We start from the raw sequence: 21,622 nt of genomic DNA on the forward strand, positions 1-21,622 counted from the left end.
GTGTGACAGAGTGTTGAGTAGAGACTCTAAAGAAGGAGGTGAGAAGATAGCGAATGGTAGCTTCAGGGAGAAGTGAGATTGAAGAGGTTGGTTTCTAGAGAAATAGTTCACCATTCACTTAGATCAATGAGAAGGGGATCTAACAGTGAGAGAGTAGTGAAAGAGAGGAAAAATGGGTGTGGTCTTATCCTGGAGGAGACTGGAGCATGGCGAGTGAGAGTGCAGGGAGGAGGAGGACTGGGACCAAGAAGAAGACATACCAACCCGGATTTAGCGTTGAATTAATAAAATATTTTAAAATGGCATTTAAGAGGTAGCTGAGATGAGAAATGGAGAGGGAAAGAGAGAAATGGGGGAAGAGAATGGCACACGGCATCGAGAGCAGGTGTTGAGGGTAAGCAAGACAAGTGGGGTCTGCCAGGATGAGAGACCCTGTTCCTTGGCCGAGCTGCAGAGGCCAAGCATTGGGTCCTGGCTGAGCGGGGAGGAAACAGAAGGGAGCTGGGAGCCTGTGAGATTCAGGAAGAGTTAAGACAGAGTCTCTGATGAATCCTGAGAGAAGGCTTATTGGGAGAAATGAAAGGAAAATAATGGAGCCCATGAGATGGTCGTCATTAGAGGAGAATGAAGACATCCAGGCTTTGGAAGTGAGGCAGGTATAAGGGATGAGTCTGTGGTGTGGCTTCAGGAGTGGAGTTCAAAAATCAAAACAGAAGGAAATTATGACTGGGAAAGTACTTCCTCAGCTATAAGATATATACCATTTTTTATGTGTTGTTTTCATTATTTGGGGAATGGATAGGGTGAGGAGTGTAGGGATAACCTAGTACACGAATCGCCAATGTGGATGTGGGGGCTGCCCAGGATAATGGCAAGGGAAGAAGGAAAGAGAAGAGAACTTTTGACATTTACTAGGAACCTAGAAAAGTGTCTGGTTATGAGCAGATGACAGGGAAGAGGATAGTACATCCTCGAGCTAGACATGGACCTAAAAAGAAAGACAGTTTGTTTTTAAAAGTGTTGCAGAAACCTCTGGGAAGCAGCACTGTGGGGTGAGAGGGACACTGACCCTTCTCCCAGGGCATGGGAGAAAGTCTCCCCCCGCTAGAAACTGAAGGCAATGCAGTCATCAAGAATGTTCAAGAAAGGCTCTTTTGATGGCAACAAACAGAAATCCACTCAAAATAGCACAAAAATGAGCAACTTATTCTAAGAATATAGAGATCTGACAGAATCTCTGAAGAGGAAGCAACATGCAGCTGGGCTTTGAAGGAATTGATGTTTATTTCTAGAAAGATATTGGAGACCAAGGTAGCTTACTCTACTTTTCATTCATGTGGTGGCCTCTCTTATTCTCTCTGTAGTTCAGCTTCCTCTTCCTTTTTCTTAGTCTCTTTCCTCACTTGTTAAAATTTCACGTGGCCCCACATGACGGCTGACTCCAGCTCCTCGTCATGACCTAACACTCCCCTCAGCCTGTCTCTCCCTCTCTCCCCTAGTTCAGTGGAAGAAAGCAACTAAGCCCACTCCCCAGCATGTCAAAGACCTCTTGCTGTCCTCTGGATTAGTTGCCCAGAGGTCAGGTGTCTTTCCTCCTGGGTAGCTACATAGGGTTCAAGTCCACTCAGGAGGTGCTGGAATAAAGGACAGAAGTGTTGCTCAAGACTTCACTAAAAAGTAATGCTTATAAAGTCCACAGCAGAAAGGACCTAGAAGAAGTTTGGGAGGGGACAGAGAGCCCACAGAGGGGGATGGAAGTATCTGAATGGTTACATCTTGGTTGTCATGGCAGATCAAGGAGGCGGGAGCTGAGACACAGATTGGAAGGCCAGCGTGCCATGTGTATGAGGCTAGCCTGGGTCAGCACTCAGCCTCCATTCACAAACTTGAGGGAACCAGCTGGCCCCCACCCCATGGGCTAGTTGGGCTGGAAGTCCTCAGGCTGAGCAGAAACTAGGATGGCCGTGTTTGTCAGGACTTTCACATTTTCCCTCTTAGAGGAGAAAGGATGCCAGTTAAGAAGATATGATAACTGGGGCACCTGGGTGGCTCAGTAGATTAAGCCGCTGCCTTCGGCTCAGGTCACGATCTCAGGGTCCTGGGATCAAGCCCCTCATCGGGCTCTCTGCTCTGCAGGGAGCCTGCTTCCTCCTCTCTCTCTGCCTGCCTCTCGGCCTACTTGTGATCTCTCTCTCTGTCAAATAAATAAATAAAATCTTAAAAAAAAAAAGAAGATATGATAACAACCCTCAAAATTTGAATTTGAAGAGTTTAGGAAATCATTCCTGGGCAAAGCTGAACCAAAGCAGAATAAAAAGGCAATTGTCCTCACAGTATAAGAGGGGAAGTCAGCCACTGGGGCTTGGGAATGATTCACACACATTCAGATGTTTAAGCTCACTGAGGTCATGTATCCAGAAGTCCATGCCGAATCAGGTTTCTCCAACCATGGCCAGTTGGCTGTCCAGCATGCCTGCCAACAGCAGGCCAGCCTTTCTCAGGACACGGAGCTGCCTTCCTGTGGCTGCTTGTTCCCCAGAGTTAGTGCTTCCAAATATCAACAGAGAAACAACATGGGCCTTGTGGAGGAGGAGCAAGGGGAGGGAGGGAGCCACACGTTGGTGGGAAAGCCACGGCATGTGGAAGGAATGAGGAGAGAAGCAGCAGAGAGAAACTGTCACAACAACAGTCTGGAAAATGCACACCAGCAAATACACTCCTTCTCAAAACACATGCTATTTTCCACTAAAAGGAACCCAGAGCTCCTTTTAGGGGCAAAAAAAAGTGCAAAACAAGCTTAGAATGTCTTGTTGTGCCAGAAAGTAAGGAAGTGACCAAAGAATGATGGGGACATGTCAAAAAGACACAGCCAGACCACATGGGCTCCTTCTAGCCAAAGTGGCACCATTTGGACAGCCAAAGAAACAGTGATCATCACCGATTATAACTTATTGATAAAATAGGAATTCACCAGTCCTTTAGATACAAAAAACCCACTAATAAATTGAAAGTTGATGACGAATAGGACATTTACATACTGTCAAAGTCCTCCCCACAAAATACATATTAACGACTGCGGGTGGGCAGGGAGAAGAGTCACCTGGCAGATACGCCTTCATCAAGCGATCGACATCTTCATTGCCAGTAATTGTATGAATGGAAAATACACATTTCCCAGTGCAGTGAGAAGAACACAGCCTTACTTTGGAGTGGTCCTTGGCAATCCAATCATGAGGGAATATCAGACAAGTCCAAACTGAAGGACATTCTACCAAATAACTGGCCCTTAATCTTCAAAAATGTTAAGGATTTGGAACTCAAAGAAAGTCTGCGGATCTGTCTCAGACTGAAGAAAACTAAAGGGACAACTAAATGCTGTGTATGATTCTGAAGTAGACCTTTCAGCTATTAAAAAAAAAAAAAGAGAGTATTAGGACAATTGGAGGACCTTGAATGCATTCTTGGTGTAGGGAGAGATGTACTGGGTCAAGGTCAGTTTTCTGGTTTTGATAGTCGCACGGTGGGTAAGGAGAGGAAGATCCCTGTGTGTCGGAAAGCACACTGAAGTATTTGAGCATGAGGGGGCTTCATGTCAGCAACTAAATCTCAAAAAAGGGCTTTTGGATGAAACTTCCAACTTTTTTGTCAATTTTTGTTTTGCATGCTTACCATAAAAAAATCGGTCTCTGTGTTTTTAAAAAAGGCACTTTGTTTTAGAGTATGCAGTGGGTTGAATGGGGGCCCCCAGCAAGGTATATCTATCCTAGAACCTGTAGGCTTGATCTTATTGAGAAAAAGAGTCTTTGCAGATGCAGTTAAAGACCTTGAATGACAGCATCCTGGATTATCCAAGTGGGCCCTACATCCAACAATGAGCATCCTTACAAGAGACACATTGGGAAAAGACACACAGAGGAGAGGCCATATAAAGATGGAGGCACATATTGGAGCAATGTGGCCACAAGCCAAGGTACACCCAGAGCCACTTCTCCCACAAATGGTTAAAGGTGTGCAAGGATTCTCCCCTAGAACTTCAAGAAGGAGCACAGCCCCGCTGACACCTTGATTTCAGACTTCTGGCCTCCAGAACCAGAGGAAATACATTTCTATTGTTTTTTTTTTTTTTTTTTTTTTTTTTACAGATCTCAAGATTTTTTTTATTTTAAAACATTATTTAAAAAGTAATACAAATAGAGAAAAAATTAAAATACTAAAGAAAAACAAAGTCACCCATTTATTGCTCTGCCACCCTATTATAGGAACGTAATTTACTTTGTCACCCATTTATCATATGCTTGGTGTGTGACTGACAGCCATGACCCTACCCATTCATATGCTGTTCATAGTTGCTTTTTTAATTAAATGTTTTCTCGTGTTTTTCATTTATTATTAATTTTTAATAATATATATATAATATACCATTCATTGGCTATCTATCTATTTATTAACCATTTCCTTTACCAAGGGTTGGCACATTATGGCCATGCATTTGTAACTGAAGTTTTACTAGAACACAGCCATGCCTATTTATTTACATATTGTTTATGGTTATTTTGTTCTATAAACACACATTGGAGAAGTTTTAAGAGAGACTATATGGTTTGCGAAGACTAAATCTCTTTTCTGCCCTTTGCAGAAAAAGTTTGCTGACCCCTTCCTAAAACTTTTAAGGGATCTATTATTTTGGCCATTATAATTAATGCCACTTGGAATATCTCTGTGTGTATAATTTTTTAGGCAACATAATTGGGAGGTATTGGGAGTAACTCCACAAAAGTGGAGTAACTGAGTCTATTTATATTTAATAAAGATGTCTTTAAGTCTGACACCGTCCCTTATTATCTTTCTCGTAATATTCTAACTACAATATAATAAGAGGGGTGGTAATAAGAATGGAAAGCAAGGCCTAGTACTTCCTTTACTTAGGTAGGAAGTAATTAATCAGTAGCACGTCTCTGGTCCCTACTAATCTAGCATGCATGTAACTTTATACTCTGGATAAGCATATCTTTGCTTCTGATTTAAAGCCAACAGTAAATGCCACATAAAAACCAATGGAAAGAAAACTGTTACTCTCTATTGGGGATTTAAAAGCAGACTGAGCAAACTCTCCAGGTGTCCATGTGTCCATGAAATGCCATCGTAGGCTACCTGTAGTGGCCAAAAGGCACTGAGAGGGTTGAATTAGAGAAAGGTGACAGTTTCAACAATGTGTTAGCAGAGACAGCAAGGAACAATGAGGCAGCTATGAGTGGGGGATGAGAGAAGAAACACATGTGTTCCACCCTTCTGAACACATCTTAAGCACCAACTTGTATATAACTGTAATTAAACTGTGTCCAGGTAAAAAAGTTCTAGAGCAACTACCCTATAGTTATGAACAAAAAAAATTCTTCTATCTGGGAAAGTTTTATTCTTCAAAAAGACAAACTTAGGGAATAGGACCAGCTAAGTCAACCCTAACTATCTCTGAGATAAAAGATGAACCAGGCTGAGATTAGGGAGTCAAGATGGTGGAGAAGTAGCAGCCTGAGACTACATCAGGTAACAGGAGATCAGCTCGATAGCTTATCTAAACATTGCAAACACCTACGAATCCAACGGGAGAGCGAAGAGAAGAAGAACAGCAACTCTAGAAACAGAAAATCAACCACTTTCTGAAAGGTAGGACTGGCGGAGAAGTGAATCTAAAACGACGGGAAGATAGACCGCGGGGGGAGGGGCCGGCTCCCGGCAAGCGGCGGAGGAACGGAGCACAAAATCAGGACTTTTAAAAGTCTGTTCCACTGAGGGACATTGCTCCAGGGGCTAAACCGGGGTGAAGCCCACGCGGGGCCAGCGTGGCCCCAGGCCCCGCAAGGTCACAGAAGGATCGGGGGTGTCAGAGTGTCGGAGAGCTCGCAGGTATTAGAACGGAGAAACCGGCTGCAAAGACAGAGCTGAGGACTGAACTCTCAGCTCGGGGTTACCTTGAACTGGTCGCGGGCTGGGTGAGCTCGGAGCGCGGCTAGAGGCTGGGGATACGGGAGTGATTGGGTGCTGTCCTCTGGGGGCGCACTGAGGAGTGGGGCCCCAGGCTCTCGGCTCCTCCGGGCCGGAGACTGGGAGGCCGCCATTTTCATTCCCGTCCTCCGGAACTCTACGGAAAGCGTTCAGGGAACAGAAGCTCCCAAAAGCGAACCCGAGCCGATTACTTAGTCCGGCCGCCGGTAAGGGTGGTGCAATCCCGCCTCGGGCAAAGACACTTGAGAATCACTACAACAGGCCCCTCCCCCAGAAGATCAACAAAATATCCAGCCAGGACGAAGTTCATCTATCAAGGAGAAAGCAGATTCAATTCCTAAGACAGCAGAGCAATTCCAGAGGAGGAGAAAGCAAAGCACGGAACTCATGGCTTTCTCCCCATGATTCTTTAGTCTTGCGGCTACTTCAATTTTTTTTTCTTTTTTCAATTTTTTTTTCTTTTTTCAATTTTTTTTTCTTTTTTCTTTTTTCTTCTTCTGCTAAATTTTTTTAAAACTTTTACCCTTTTCTTTTTTAACGTTTTTTGACTAGTTCATCTAAATATATATATTTTTTCTTTCTTTTTTATATTTTTTTATTTGTTTTATTTTTTAAATTTATTTCTTTTCTTTTTTTTTTTTTCTTTTTTTTTCAGAACCTGTTTTTTATCCCCTTTCTCCCCCCCACAATTTGGGGTCTCTTCTGATTTGGTTACAGCTCATTTTTCCGGGGTCTTTGCCACCCTATTAGTAGTTTATTTGCTCCTTCATATCCTCTTATCTGGACAAAATGACAAGGCGGAAAAAATCACCACACACAAAAGAACAAGAGACAGTACCGAAGGCTAGGGACCAAATCAACACAGACATTGGTACTATGTCAGATCAAGAGTTCAGAATGACGATTCTGAACATTCTAGCCGGGCTCGAAAAAGGCATGGAAGATATTAGAGAAACCCTCTCTGGAGATATTAAAGCCCTTTCTGGAGAAATTAAAGAACTAAAATCTAACCAAGTTGAAATCAAAAAAGCTATTAATGAGGTGCAATCAAAAATGGAGGCTCTCACTGCTAGGATAAATGAGGCAGAAGAAAGAATTAGTGATATAGAAGACCAAATGACAGAGAATAAGGAAGCCGAGCAAAAGAGGGACAAACAGCTACTGGACCATGAGGGGAGAATTCGAGAGATAAGTGACACCATAAGACGAAACAACATTAGAATAATTGGGATTCCAGAAGAAGAAGAAACAGAGAGGGGAGCAGAAGGTCTATTGGAGAGAATCATTGGAGAGAATTTCCCTAATATGGCAAAGGGAACAAGCATCAAAATCCAGGAGATGCAGAGAACCCCCCTCAAAGTCAACAAGAATAGGTCCACACCCCGTCACCTAATAGTAAAATTGACAAGTCTTAGTGACAAAGAGAAAATCCTGAAAGCAGCCCGAGAAAAGAAGTCTGTAACATACAATGGTAAAAATATTAGATTGGCAGCAGACTTATCCACAGAGACCTGGCAGGCCAGGAAGAGCTGGCATGATATATTCAGAGCACTCAACGAGAAAAACATGCAGCCAAGAATACTCTATCCAGCTAGGCTATCATTGAAAATAGAAGGAGAGATCAAAATCTTCCAGGACAAACAAAAACTGAAAGAATTTGCAAACACCAAACCAGGTCTCCAGGAAATATTGAAAGGGGTCCTCTAAGCAAAGAGAGAGCCTAAAAGTAGTAGGTCAGAAAGGTACAGAGACAATATACAGTAACAGTCACCTTACAGGCTACTAATGGCACTAAATTCATATCTCTCAATAGTTACCCTGAATGTTAATGGGCTAAATGCCCCAATCAAAAGACACAGGGTATCAGAATGGATAAAAAAACAAAACCCATCAGTATGTTGCCTACAAGAAACTCATTTTAGACGCGAAGACACCTCCAGATTGAAAGTGAGGGGGTGGAAAACAATTTACCAAGCTAATGGGCATCAGAAGAAAGCTGGGGTGGCAATCCTTATATCAGATCAATTAGATTTTAAGCCAAAGACTATAATAAGAGATGAGGAAGGACACTATATCCTACTCAAAGGGTCTGTCCAACAAGAAGATCTAACAATTTTAAATATCTATGCCCCTAACGTGGGAGCAGCCAACTATATCAACCAATTAATAACAAAATCAAAGAAACACATCAATAATAATACAATAATAGTAGGGGACTTTAACACTCCCCTCAGTGAAATGGACAGATCATCCAAGCAAAAGATCAACAAGGAAATAAAGGCCTTAAATGACACACTGGACCAGATGGACATCACAGATATATTCAGAACATTTCATCCCAAAGCAACAGAATACACATTCTTCTCTAGTGCACATGGAACCTTCTCCAGAATAGATCACATCCTGGGTCACAAATCAGGTCTCAACCGGTATCAAAAGATTAGGATTATTCCCTGCATATTTTCAGACCACAATGCTCTGATGCTAGAACTCAATCACAAGACGAAAGCTGGAAAGAACCCAAATACATGGAGACTAAACAGCATCCTTCTAAAGAATGAATGGGCTAACCAGGAAATTAAAGAAGAATTGAAAAAATTCATGGAAACAAATGATAATGAAAACACAACAGTTCAAAATCTGTGGGACACAGCAAAGGCAGTCCTGAGAGGAAAATATATAGCGGTACAAGCCTTTCTCAAGAAACAAGAAAGGTCTCAAGTACACAACCTAACCCTACACGTAAAGGAGCTGGAGAAAGAACAAGAAAGAAACCCTAAACCCAGCAGGAGAAGAGAAATCATAAAGATCAGAGCAGAAATCAATGAAATAGAAACCAAAAAAACAATAGAAAAAATCAATGAAACTAGGAGCTGGTTCTTTGAAAGAATCAATAGGATTGATAAACCCCTGGCCAGACTCATCAAAAAGAAAAGAGAAAGGACCCAAATCAATAAAATCATGAATGAAAGAGGAGAGATCACAACTAACACCAAAGAAATACAGACAATTATAAGAACATACTATGAGCAACTCTACGCCAACAAATTGGACAATCTGGAAGAAATGGATGCATTCCTAGAGACATATAAACTACCACAACTGAACCAGGAAGAAATAGAAAACCTGAACAGGCCCATAACCAGTAAGGAGATTGAAACAGTCATCAAAAATCTCCAAACAAACAAAAGCCCAGGGCCAGATGGCTTCCCAGGGGAATTCTACCAAACATTTAAAGAAGAACTCATTCCTATTCTCCTGAAACTGTTCCAAAAAATAGAAATGGAAGGAAAACTTCCAAACTCATTCTATGAGGCCAGCATCACCTTGATCCCAAAACCAGACAAGGATCCCACCAAAAAAGAGAACTACAGACCAATATCCTTGATGAACACAGACGCAAAAATTCTCGCCAAAATACTAGCCAATAGGATTCAACAGTACATTAAAAGGATTATTCACCACGATCAAGTGGGATTTATTCCAGGGCTGCAGGGTTGGTTCAACATCCGCAAATCAATCAATGTGATAGAACACATTAATAAAAGAAAGAACAAGAACCATATGATACTCTCAATAGATGCTGAAAAAGCATTTGACAAAGTACAGCATCCCTTCCTGATCAAAACTCTTCAAAGTGTAGGGATAGAGGGCACATACCTCAATATTATCAAAGCCATCTATGAAAAACCCACCGCAAATATCATTCTCAATGGAGAAAAACTGAAAGCTTTTCCATTAAGGTCAGGAACACGGCAGGGATGTCCATTATCACCACTGCTATTCAACATAGTACTAGAAGTCCTAGCCTCAGCAATCAGACAACAAAAAGAAATTAAAGGCATCCAAATTGGTAAAGAAGAAGTCAAACTATCACTCTTCGCAGATGATATGATACTATATGTGGAAAACCCAAAAGACTCCACTCCAAAACTGCTAGAACTTGTACAGGAATTCAGTAAAGTGTCAGGATATAAAATCAATGCACAGAAATCAGTTGCATTTCTGTACACCAACAACAAGACTGAAGAAAGAGAAATTAAGGAGTCAATCCCATTCACAATTGTACCCAAAACTATAAGATACCTAGGAATAAACCTAACCAAAGAGACTAAGAATCTATACACAGAAAATTATAAAGTACTCATGAAAGAAATTGAGGAAGACACAAAAAAATGGAAAAATGTTCCATGCTCCTGGATTGGAAGAATAAATATTGTGCAAATGTCTATGCTACCTAAAGCAATCTACACATTTAATGCAATCCCTATCAAAATACCATCCATTTTTTTCAAAGAAATGGAACAAATAATCCTAAAATTTATATGGAACCAGAAAAGACCTCGAATAGCCAAAGGAATATTGAAGAACAAAGCCAAAGTTGGTGGCATCACAATTCCGGACTTCAAGCTCTATTACAAAGCTGTCATCATCAAGACAGCATGGTACTGGCACAAAAACAGACACATAGATCAGTGGAACAGAATAGAGAGCCCAGAAATCGACCCTCAACTCTATGGCCAACTCATCTTCGACAAAGCGGGAAAGAATGTCCAATGGTAAAAAGACAGCCTCTTCAATAAATGGTGCTGGGAAAATTGGACAGCCACATGCAGAAAAATGAAATTGGACCACTTCCTTACACCACACACGAAAATAGACTCCAAATGGATGAAGGACCTCAATGTGAGAAAGGAATCCATCAAAATCCTTGAGGAGAATGCAGGCAGCAACCTCTTCAACCTCAGCCGCAGCAACATCTTCCTAGGAACAACGGCAAAGGCAAGGGAAGCAAGGGCAAAAATGAACTATTGGGATTTCATCAAGATCAAAAGCTTTTGCACAGCAAAGGAAACAGTTAACAAAACCAAAAGACAGCTGACAGAATGGGAGAAGATATTTGCAAACGACATATCAGATAAAGGGCTAGTATCCAAAATCTATAAGGAACTTAGCAAACTCAACACCCAAAGAACAAACAATCCAATCAAGAAATGGGCAGAGGACATGAACAGACATTTCTGCAAAGAAGACATCCAGATGGCCAACAGACACATGAAAAAGTGCTCCACGTCACTCGGCATCAGGGAAATACAAATCAAAACCACAATGAGATATCACCTCACACCAGTCAGAATGGCTAAAATTAACAAGTCAGGAAATGACAGATGCTGGAGAGGATGTGGAGAAAGGGGAACCCTCCTCCACTGTTGGTGGGAATGCAAGCTGGTCCAACCACTCTGGAAAACAGCATGGAGGTTCCTCAAAATGTTGAAAAAAGAACTACCCTATGACCCAGCAATTGCACTACTGGGTATTTACCCTAAAGATACAAACATAGTGATCCGAAGGGGCACGTGTACCCGAATGTTTATAGCAGCAATGTCTACAATAGCCAGACTATGGAAAGAACCTAGATGTCCATCAACAGATGAATGGATAAAGAAGATGTGGTATATATACACAATGGAATACTATGCAGCCATCAAAAGAAATGAAATCTTGCCATTTGCGACGACGTGGATGGAACTAGAGCGTATCATGCTTAGTGAAATAAGTCAATCGGAGAAAGACAACTATCATATGATCTCCCTGATATGAGGACGTGGAGAAGCAACATGGAGGGGTAGGGGGATAGGAGAAGAATAAATGAAACAAGATGGGATTGGGAGGGAGACAAACCATAAATGACTCTTAATCTCACAAAACAAACTGGGGGTTGCTGGGGGGAGGTGGGATTGGGAGAGGGGGAGCGGGCTATGGACATTGGGGAGGGGAGGCGAACCATAAGAGACTGTGGACTCTGAGAAACAACCTGAGGGTTTAGGAGGATCAGGGGTGGGAGGTTGGGGGAACAGGTGGTGGGTAATGGGGAGGGCACGTTTTGCATGGAGCACTGGGTGTTGTGCAAAAAGAATGAATACTGTTACGCTGAAAAAATAAATAAAATGGAAAAAAAAAAAAAGATGAACCAGGCTGATGGATCTCAAATCCAATCCCACAGTGAGCATCAGGGAGTACAGGTGTCATCTTCTAAGGGAAATATTCTGAGGGTCTGGCAGCATAAATCCATCAGTAAGTTTATAATAGACTATTGTGGAATCGGACTCCACTATGGCCAAAGTAAAAGACATTGGCAAATCTGGATCACCTTGCAATTTTCGAGATGCCTTTAAGATCTCCCTTATCCTGTTATGGCTGAGGGAAGCACTGATGGGTGTAGGCACCACAGTCTGTAATCCTTCTCCTTCTATCTCAGTACCGACGAGGCAGATGAGCTGGAGATCTGGTAATCCAACACAATTTACTTCATGCCAACTTTTACTCTCCATGAGGTCCAGGTAAACCAAGAATGCTATATAAACTTGGCTGGCATCTCCTATATCTAATTCCATCATTTCTAAATACTTTGGGTGGGTGCCCATCCAGGCGTCCTCCGGAGCCCATGGGTGGGCGCCACCGCCGCCGCCCACTCCGCCAACACCGCCCGCGCCCACACCGCTGCAGCCCGGGGTGGGCTCGGACTCGTCGCGCTCCGCCATGCCGGGCAGGGGGGGGCACATTTCTATTGTTTAAGCCACCCAGTTGGTGGTGATTTGTTACCAGCCCTAGGAAGTGAATTCAGAATACATTCCTCCTTTTATTTTGTTGGAAATAGAAGACTAGATAAAGATGAACGTGCTTTGGATGTCTTTACCAATTTAGACTACAAAAGCCAAATGGAGGACATTCACCCTCTCTGGGGGGAATGCTGTGCTTCTGAGAAAAAAGACTTTCCAGGTCACAACACCACCAAATACTGCATCTGACATTCACCATGGACACATTGGGTGGCAAAGTTCTAGCTTGTTGGGATTCTTCCTAAGGCAGTGGTTTTCAACCAGGAGTAGTATTGGCCCCCAGAGGACATGTGACAATTTCCTCACACATTTTTGGTTGTCCCAACTGTGGGTTGGGGGTTGTTATTGGCATCTGGTGGGTAGAGGCTGGGGATGTGGCTAAATATTTTATAAAGCACAGGACAGTGCCTCACCACAAAGAATTATCTGGCCCGCAATGTCAATAGCGATGAGGTTAAGAAACCCTGTTCAAAGGGAACAACTTCCTTCTTTGTTCTACAAAGAATACTCATACTCTCTATCAGGGTAAGAACAGGAGAAGGAAGGAAGAGGCATTCCACAAATCCTTCTGGACTGTTTGTTTCATTGTGGTAAGAAAAGATAACATGAAATCTACTCTCTTGACACATTTTTTTGGTATACAATACAATACTGCTAACTATAAATGCTATGTTGTAGAGCAGATCTCTAAAATGTATTCATCTTGCATAACCAAAACTATATACCCTTTTAAAAACAGCAACTCCTCACTTCCCCCTTTCCCTATCCCCTGACAACTACCATTCTACTTTCTGCTTCTATGAGTTGGACTCCTTTAGATACCATATAATGGAATCATGTTCTGACCAGCTTACTTCACTTAGCATAATGTCCCCAGGGTTCATCCGTGTTGACACATAAGCCAAAATTTCTTTCCTATTTAAGGCTGAATATAACTTCATTATACCTATAGATCACATCTTCTTTATCCATTCATCTGCTAATAGACATTTACATGGAGACAACCTAGGCTATTGTGAAAATGCTACAATGTAACTGAGAGTGCAGACATCTCTTCAAGATCCTGATTTTTAATTCTTTTAAATAAATATCCAGAAGTGGAACTGTTGAATCATATAGTATTTCTATTTTTAATTTTTTAGGGAGCCTCCATACCATTTTCCATAGCAGCTGCACCATTTTACATTCCCACTAACGGTGTACAAGGTTTCCAATTTCTCTACTTTTTATCTTTAAGGTTTTTTTTTTTTTAAGATTTTTATTTAATTATTTGACAGACAGAGAGAGTAGGCAGAAAGGCAAGCAGAGAGAGGGGGCGAAGCAGGCTCCCTGCTAAGCAGAGAGCCCAATGAAGGGCTCAATCCCAGGACCCTGAGACCATGACCTAAGCCGAAGGCAGAGGCTTAACCCACTGAGCCACCCAGGTGCCCCTATCATTGAGTTTTTTGATGATAATAACCTCCTAAAATAATATTTCTGTGAGGTTTTTATTTTGTTTTGTTTTTTGTCTCATTAATTTTAAATTGTGTTTCCCTGATGATTAGTGATATCGAACACCTTCTCATATACTCGTTTTTCATCTGTATGTCTTCTTTAGAGAAATGGGCAAATCCTTTGCCCATTTTTAAATCAAATTACTTGTTCTTTTCCTATTGACTTTAAAGGTTCTTTATATATTTTGGATATTAACCCCTATCTGTTATATGGTTTGCAAGTATTTTCTCTCATTCTGTAGGTTGTCTGTTCACTTTGTTGATAGTTTCCTTGCAGACAAGAAACTTTTCAGTTTGATACCTTCCCCTTGTCTATTTTTGCATCAGTTGCTTATGGTTTTGGTGTCATAACCAAGAAGTCGTTGCTAAGACTGACATGAAGACTCCCTCCGTGTTTCCTTCTAGGAGTTTTACAGTTTTTTTTTTTTTTTTAATTTATTCATTTGACAGACAGAGATCACAAGTAGGCAGAGAGGCAGGCAGAGAGAGGAGGAAGCAGGCTCCCTGATGAGCAGAGAGCCTGATATGGGCCTCGATTTCCAGGACCCTGGGATCATGACCTGAGCCGAAAGCAGAGGCTTTAACCCACTGAGCCACCCAGGCGCCCCAAGTTTTGCAGTTTTAAGTCCTATGTTTAAATCTTTGATACATCTAGAGTTGATTATTGTGTATGGTGTAAGACAAGGGTCCAATTTTATTCTTTTGTATGTGAATATCCAGTTTTCTCAACAACATTCATTGAGGAGACTGTCCTTTTTCCATTATGTATTCTTGGTACCCTGTAGAATTTTAGTTGACTGTGTATGCATGGGTTGATTTCCGGGCTCTTTATCCAGTTTAACTGGTCTGTATGTCTTTATGCTGATGCCATACTATTTTTTTTTTAAAGATTTTACTTATTTATTTATTTGAGAGAGAGTGTGCACGAGTACGGGGAAGAGGGAGAAGGAGAGGGAGAAGCAGACTCCCTGCCGAGCAGGTAGCCCAATGTGGGACTCAAGCTCAGGACCCTGAGATCATGACCTGAGCCAAAGGCAGAAGCTTAACTGACTGAGCCACCCAGGCACACCGCTTTACTGTGGCTTTGTAATATATTTTGATACCAGTAAGTGTGATGCTTCCAGCTTTATTCTTCTTTCTCAAAATTTATTTTGTATTTGGTTTCTTTGTTGTTTCATATGCGTTTTAGGATTTTTTTTTCTATTTCCATAAAAAAATGCCATTGGTATTTTGATAGGGATTGCACTAAATCTGTCAGTCATTTTGGGTAGTATGGGCATTTTAACAATATTAAATCTTCCAATTTATGAACATGAGATGTCTTTCCATTTGTTTGTGTCTTTAATTTTTTTCATCACTGTTTTGTATTTTGAAATCACAAATCTTTAATCTCCTTGGTTAAATTTATTCTTAGATATTTTATCATTTTTGGTAAATGGGACTCTTTTCTTAATTTCTTTTTTGATAGTTCATTGTTAGCCTTCCAGACTATTTATATGTCCTCTGGTTCCAGAAGTCTGTGGTTTACAGTGGGATATGGGCTATGGATGAGGTGTGGAGAACAAACAGAGCATCTGGGGTTTCTCAGGAGTCCCATCCTCACACCTTTCTGTACGCTGGTCTTGAATTTGACCTCTCACATATGGAGAAAATTTTCAGGAGACTAGTGTGAGTCTGCTCTGAACAGAACACACCCAAAGAAAAATTTCAATTCTGACTACCAAACTACATTGTACAAAGAGTGCCAGTGTCCAAGCCATGAACTCTGAGAACTTAAGTTCTCACATGATACAGCTTGGGCAGAAAACACTTCAAAGACTCTAGCCACCTCTCTCTCTCTCCTGTTCCTTCCTCCAGCCTTCTCAGCATTTACTGACCACAACCAATGCAAACAATATGCTAAATATTGGGCATACAAATATAAATAAGTCAATAATTTGATAGGATAGAGAAATTACAATATGAAGTTCTGAGTGCTATCATAATGCCGTCAACAGATGGAGAGTTGTTCAAAAAGCTTCCTATACATGACAGGGAAAATCAAATCAGGATTCAGATATGTCACAAGAGAGACATAAAATTGAAACAAGTATCTCAAAGCTTGGTCCAGTCCTTTTTGTGGCAGGAAATTGGTTGTGGGATATGTAGAGCTCCTAATTTTTGAAAATCCAATGAGCTTTTTAAGTATCTGGTGAGACCTTTCCAAACTAAAAGAATCTAGAGATACTTTTTAAGACAAATATGGATTTGAGTCCTGAAAAAGTATGTGTATAAAACATTTCTTGCTGAAATTTAAATGTAACTTGGGAGCCTTGCTGTGGACGCTGTCAGGCCCCTTGAGTTTCAGGCTGTCAGTAGATATAAGTGAAGTGGGGCAAGACAGAGAAATGAGGGCCTGGTACAGCTGTCATAACTCACATTCACTGTTTTTATGTGGATCATGTAGGTAAAGCAGGTGGATTACCTGAACGATCCTTTTAAGACATGTCTTTGGCTATGGTGGCCAGCGATTGTTGGGCAATCTCATTTGACACTAAAGTAGAGGATTAAAATACCTACTTGCCAGGTGCCTGGGTGGTTGGTTAAGCGCCTACCTTCAGCTCAGCATGATCCCAGAGTCTGGGGATCGTATCCCACATCCACCTCCCTGCCTGGGTTGGGAGTCTGCTTCTCCTTCTGCCTGCTGCTCCTCCCCTCTCCTCTTCCCCTTCCCGCTCCTCCTTCCCCTCCTCTTACTTGTGCTCGCTCTCTCTCTTACTCCTTGACTCTCTCTCAAATAAATAAATCTTTAAAATAAAATACCTACTTGCCTATAGTTTGGCTACTTTTAGAGACTAACATTTTCCAGCATCCAAAACCCTGTGCCTATATGAGCAAAGATACGCAAGGAGTTGAGTACAGAGGAAGGGGCTCTTTGCAGTGCCATTGGAAGAGCCAGTACCCTTCCTGGTGACAGCTGTAGGCTCGTCAGAGCTGAGCCCCAGCGCTGCTTGGATGACTGAAGTGCCCTGCAGGTTCTCTTTGCCCCCAAGAACCTTTCTGATAAATAGCTCTTGACCAGCTCCTTTTATGGCTAGAGGCAGCACCAAGAGATTGAGTTGTATTTGGGACACAATCTGATCCTCATGTCTCCAGGCTCTCAGGCCCTCATCTTTGCTGCTGAGGGAGACGGCAGTGGGCTCCAGAGGCTCTCGTGCCCTGGCCCCATGGCAGTCACTCTTCCTCTGAAGATTCGCCCTTATCTCGAAGAAGAGAGGTGCCTGGCGCTCGTCACACTGTGCTGGGCAGTGACTAAGAGAGTTGAAAGAAGGCATGTGGGGAAATCAGAACTGGCAATGCTGTGGAGGAGAAAAGTGGCTCTTGACTTGTTCACCTTTTGAGAGCCTTTGTGGCCCCGTGAGGACAATTTCGTAAGCCTGGAATGATACCCTAGCTGTCTAGTTCTGCTGGTTTCCCACTTAGAAAAGCCACACCAGAGGAGACAGTGACAGATGTTACGTGGCGTCAGGTGCAGGTGAGGACCCCATCCCGGGGATGGCACATGAGGACATCTTCCCCAGAGGACTGTGGCCCTTGCCACAAGCCATGAGTATGAGCATTTTGAATTTCTGCTTGTTGATGGAACTCAATGCATAATAGGTATCAAACAAATGAATGAAGCAAAGATGGTGGCACATTGGAGCTCGGTGCTCGGGTCCCGAAGCAAACAGAAACAGAAATATGCTGTCCTTGTGCATTTTATCGAAGGCACTAAAAAGATTATATCCTGGGAAATCTCTAAAACTGCCTATTAATGAGGCCATGACAGAAGCTCGAGAGCAGGCTGGCCCTAGAAGACAAAAACCTGAAGGCTGGAGAGGACAAAACTCGTTCTGATATTCGTGTGGCAGAAAGGCAGATGTTGTCGCTTTCTGTCAGTGGTCTTGACGGATTCCGGCGCCCTCATCGCCTCCTGGAATCAGTGTGGCCACTCGTGTTCTGAACTGTTTCTGACCTCCCCGGGAGGAACCAAGCACTCAGTCCCAAATAGCTGCCAGTTTCTAACTCCCTTTCCAGAAAACTCTAGAGAGAAAACAGTTTCCACCTTCTCCAGGTAAACTTTCCTTATTGGAGGGCGTATCTTCCTTGAGGAGTATGATATGGACAAGGGAGAAAACTTCCAGGAGAAAGAAGGAGCCAAAGACGAACAGACAACTCTCTCAGGCTCTAGTCCTGGCAGCCCATATTTAATGTGGAGCTGGAACTGCAGAGTGAGAGCTATTCAGAAATGTATACCCAGGAGTATAGCGAGCTATAATATATGAACTGACTTTGGAGTAACATGTAATATGCTTAACATAACATTGCAACCAGGGGAACCATTTTTTAAGAATAAGACAACGAGGGAGAATAAATATCATTAATACAGAATGAGTGACGTGGGAGTTCCCAGCGAACAGGGGATTTTTCTCACTCTGACATCAGATTCTAATTGCAGAGGGAACAGCTTAGTTGTCATTAACCATCTTAAAAAAAAAAAAAAACAAACAAGTAAAATATAATTTGTTAGCTATAAGGCCCACAGGCCTTAGGGTTGATGAAAATGCCCACTTGGTGGGGCTCCCCGGAGAGTGCTAGTTGCTGACTGGTCACCGTGGCTGAAAACCCAGCTCGAACAGGCTCTCTCAGGTACTGTCCCTGGGTTTTTCTCAGATGGCTAGAAAGAAAATACAACACTTGAATTACGACCACTGCCCTAGACTCTCACTTCTCTACTTTGTTCAGCTGTGTTGGCATCCATGGACAGTTAAAGGATCCCAGGACCCTTTTAGGGGGGCGGCAGGGCATGGCCAAGAGCCGTGGCCAGCACCAAGGGGGGTGAAGAGGGGTTGCAGAGTGCATGCCGCCCCGTTAGGGAGCCTGGCAACACTTTACTGTTGCACACCCTCTGGGTTCCTCTTTGTCTCCAGTCTGGCAGGCCCCTGCCTGGTGAGGAAGGATGAAAACCTTGGAAGGACCACGTGCCTTGTTCATGGGATCCTCCTTTTGATTTGATACACTGTCTTGTCCAGTGTTTTCCGAAGTAGATGTTGCAGGACATTCATAAGTATTCTTTATAAAACGGGAGGAGAAGCACTGGGTTAAGCCAGTTTCATTATGATGGGAGGTCTCAGGACTTCGGGCATTGGGAATTTCGAAGCTGCGAGATATTCCGAAACAGTGTTTGACTGGACTAAGATTTCTCAGAACCCATTGTGGGACACACTGGTCTATATTTATCCCAGGGTTCCTCTTTCCGTTTCAAGTATACACATGGCATTCTTGTGTTTATGCCTCTATCATCTCATCTAGGAATATTAGTTCCCTGTCTACTGCCATAACACATACAGCTGCAGTGTGAGAAAAATGTGGAGTTCGCCTTGTCTTCTGAGACCCGCTCGGGCTCTTCCGGGCATGTTTGAGAGGCAGGGGCCCCGAGGGCACTTTCCAGAGGCTGGAAGGGCAGCTGAGGAGCGGCATCCGTGTCCAGCTCAGGAGCCTGGTTGGCAGGGAGGCAGCGGCGATGTGAGCCAGCAGTCCGTGGCTTGGCTGCGCCGCGGCCACTGCCCTGCGGTGAGGCGTGCGAGCCCAAGGCCTGGACTTGGTATCTGCCGTCACAGGGGCAATGCTAGCTCCTCCTTCACAAAGTGGCTTGGCCAATTGAAAGGGGTCATGCAGATCAAGTTCATGGCATGGTATCTGGTGCACAATAAATCTAACTAATGGTCATTTGGGGAACATGGGTAAGAAGAAATAATAGGTCCCAAATGAAGTGATAATTTGGCAAAGTTTTCACAAAAGTTCCTCATTAAGCTGATGTTTCAAGAAGGGAATAGATATATTTTATTGCATTTTAACAATTTTTTCCCCTGGACTTCAAGAAAATGATGCTCACTTCTAGTTTAGCATCATCTTCTTCCATCCTTCCCACCTTCCTGCCATCCTTTGTCATGTTCTACAGTCTGGAGCAGAGACTATAGAACATCTAGCTCTAGATAATGAGAATGTGAAGGTGAATGCCATAATGTGGAACTCACATCCCTTGTGGTCCACTGGGCAGCACAGACGAGTAAGTTTGCAAATACATCAGAAGGGAAAAAGCTGCAGTTCAAGGTGCGATTGGGAGAATGTGATGATACCCCGGCACACAGTAGGTCCTCAGTAAACGTCAGTTGCCTAAAGGAATGAGGGAACAAGTGGATATAATTTATACTGGAGGTGAAGGAGGTCATCTTTGATTTGAGGGGCAGAATATCTTTGAGGTGTTAAGTCCTATTTGCTTCCTGCATTCTCTCTTTTTGTTATTTCAAGGAGGAGTCCAGATTTTGAAGTTTTTTGCCTCAGAAAACTATTGAAGCAGCAGCCTGAAAGAGCCAGTGTTTGGAGGGGCCTGCTCCTTCCTGCAGATACTGTCCTGGGTGTTCTGGGGGGTGGGAGGAGGAGCTGGGAGGCATAAGGGGATGATCTGTGGGCCCACGAGCAGGAGGGGTGGCAGGGAGATGCACACAGAGGCCTGGCGCAGGCTGGGCCCTGAGGTCCTGTGGCTCCTGTGTGCCACCAGCTTCAGGGACCCTGCGGGCTTGGAAAATGATACTGTCAGAGACTCCAAGACATAGGACTTTGAAGTGAAGTTTTCATGATCTTGGGGGCTCAGAGCAGGAAGTGGGTACTTAAAAAAAAATTTTCCCCATTAATTATACTCATTGCACGCCCTCTCAAACTGTAACCTCTGCCCCCTTCCCCAGAAAACCACACACCAACTTGAAGTTTGCTTGCCTTTTGATGGGAGTCAGTTGAGGTTTTTCAATTCCAAAGGTTTTTTTCCTAAGGTGGGTCACACCCGAGCTTCAAGGCTGCGACACAACAGGAGACAAGCTGGAGAAGAAGACAAGCTGCTTCCTTTCTGCCCTCTTTGCACCTGCCAGAGAATTACAGACAGTACTCTGGAGCCGACACAGACACTGCCTGAAGGTCGTCTGTCCCCGAAGCTCCTGGAGCTCTGCAGAGCATTCCCGATGGGGGCCAACACCTCCGCCGGACATTTTCATTGCAGCCAATTCCTGTCTGTTCACCTTCACCATCACTGACCCTCAAAAGCCAGAACAGCGTGACTAGTTCCTTCAGGTCCCCTCCCCTTTTAAATTTCAAGTAGTCTGGTGACTCCGCACACAGATTTGTTTTAGCTTGGTGAAGTGCATGGTCCTCGGGCAGGGAGAGGAACCATGCGAAACAGAAGGAACATAAACATGTCTTAAACATATTAACGTAGCCCCTGAAGTCTCATATTGAAGAAAGACATAATTTAAAAAAAAATAGTGGAAGGGAAGATCAAAAGTTTACTTAGTCCAAACGCTAAGGTGTTAGCGTTTACTATAGTAGGGGCATGTGGTTGAGTATCTTTGCTGTTCTCATTAGATATTGCAGAGTAACATTAAAAATAAATTTGTTGAAGACCATAATGGAGAACCCATTTTTAGGGAATGCCCA

The 21,622-nt window shown here is 43.0% G+C and overlaps 1 protein-coding gene across 1 annotated transcript; it reads right to left on the minus strand.

Moving 5' to 3' along the window:
* Nucleotides 1–5,193: 5,193 nt before the first annotated feature.
* LOC123951944 (tRNA-splicing endonuclease subunit Sen15) lies at nucleotides 5,194–12,552 on the minus strand. Its single transcript, XM_046021101.1, has 2 exons — nucleotides 11,976–12,552; nucleotides 5,194–5,487 (listed from the first exon to the last, which is right to left on the minus strand). The coding sequence occupies exon 1, from the start codon at nucleotides 12,543–12,545 to the stop codon at nucleotides 12,030–12,032; it is 516 nt and encodes a 171-aa protein (XP_045877057.1). The 5' UTR covers nucleotides 12,546–12,552; the 3' UTR covers nucleotides 5,194–5,487; nucleotides 11,976–12,029.
* Between the last annotated feature and the right edge of the window lie 9,070 nt (nucleotides 12,553–21,622).

This window comes from Meles meles, chromosome 10, assembly GCF_922984935.1.
Source record: "Meles meles chromosome 10, mMelMel3.1 paternal haplotype, whole genome shotgun sequence".
Lineage (NCBI taxonomy): Eukaryota > Metazoa > Chordata > Mammalia > Carnivora > Mustelidae > Meles > Meles meles.

What these genes read in the sequence shown, in the direction of transcription:
- LOC123951944 (XM_046021101.1), bottom strand. Translation starts at nt 12,545, where the DNA reads ATGGCGGAGCGCGACGAGTCCGAGCCCACCCCGGGCTGCAGCGGTGTG.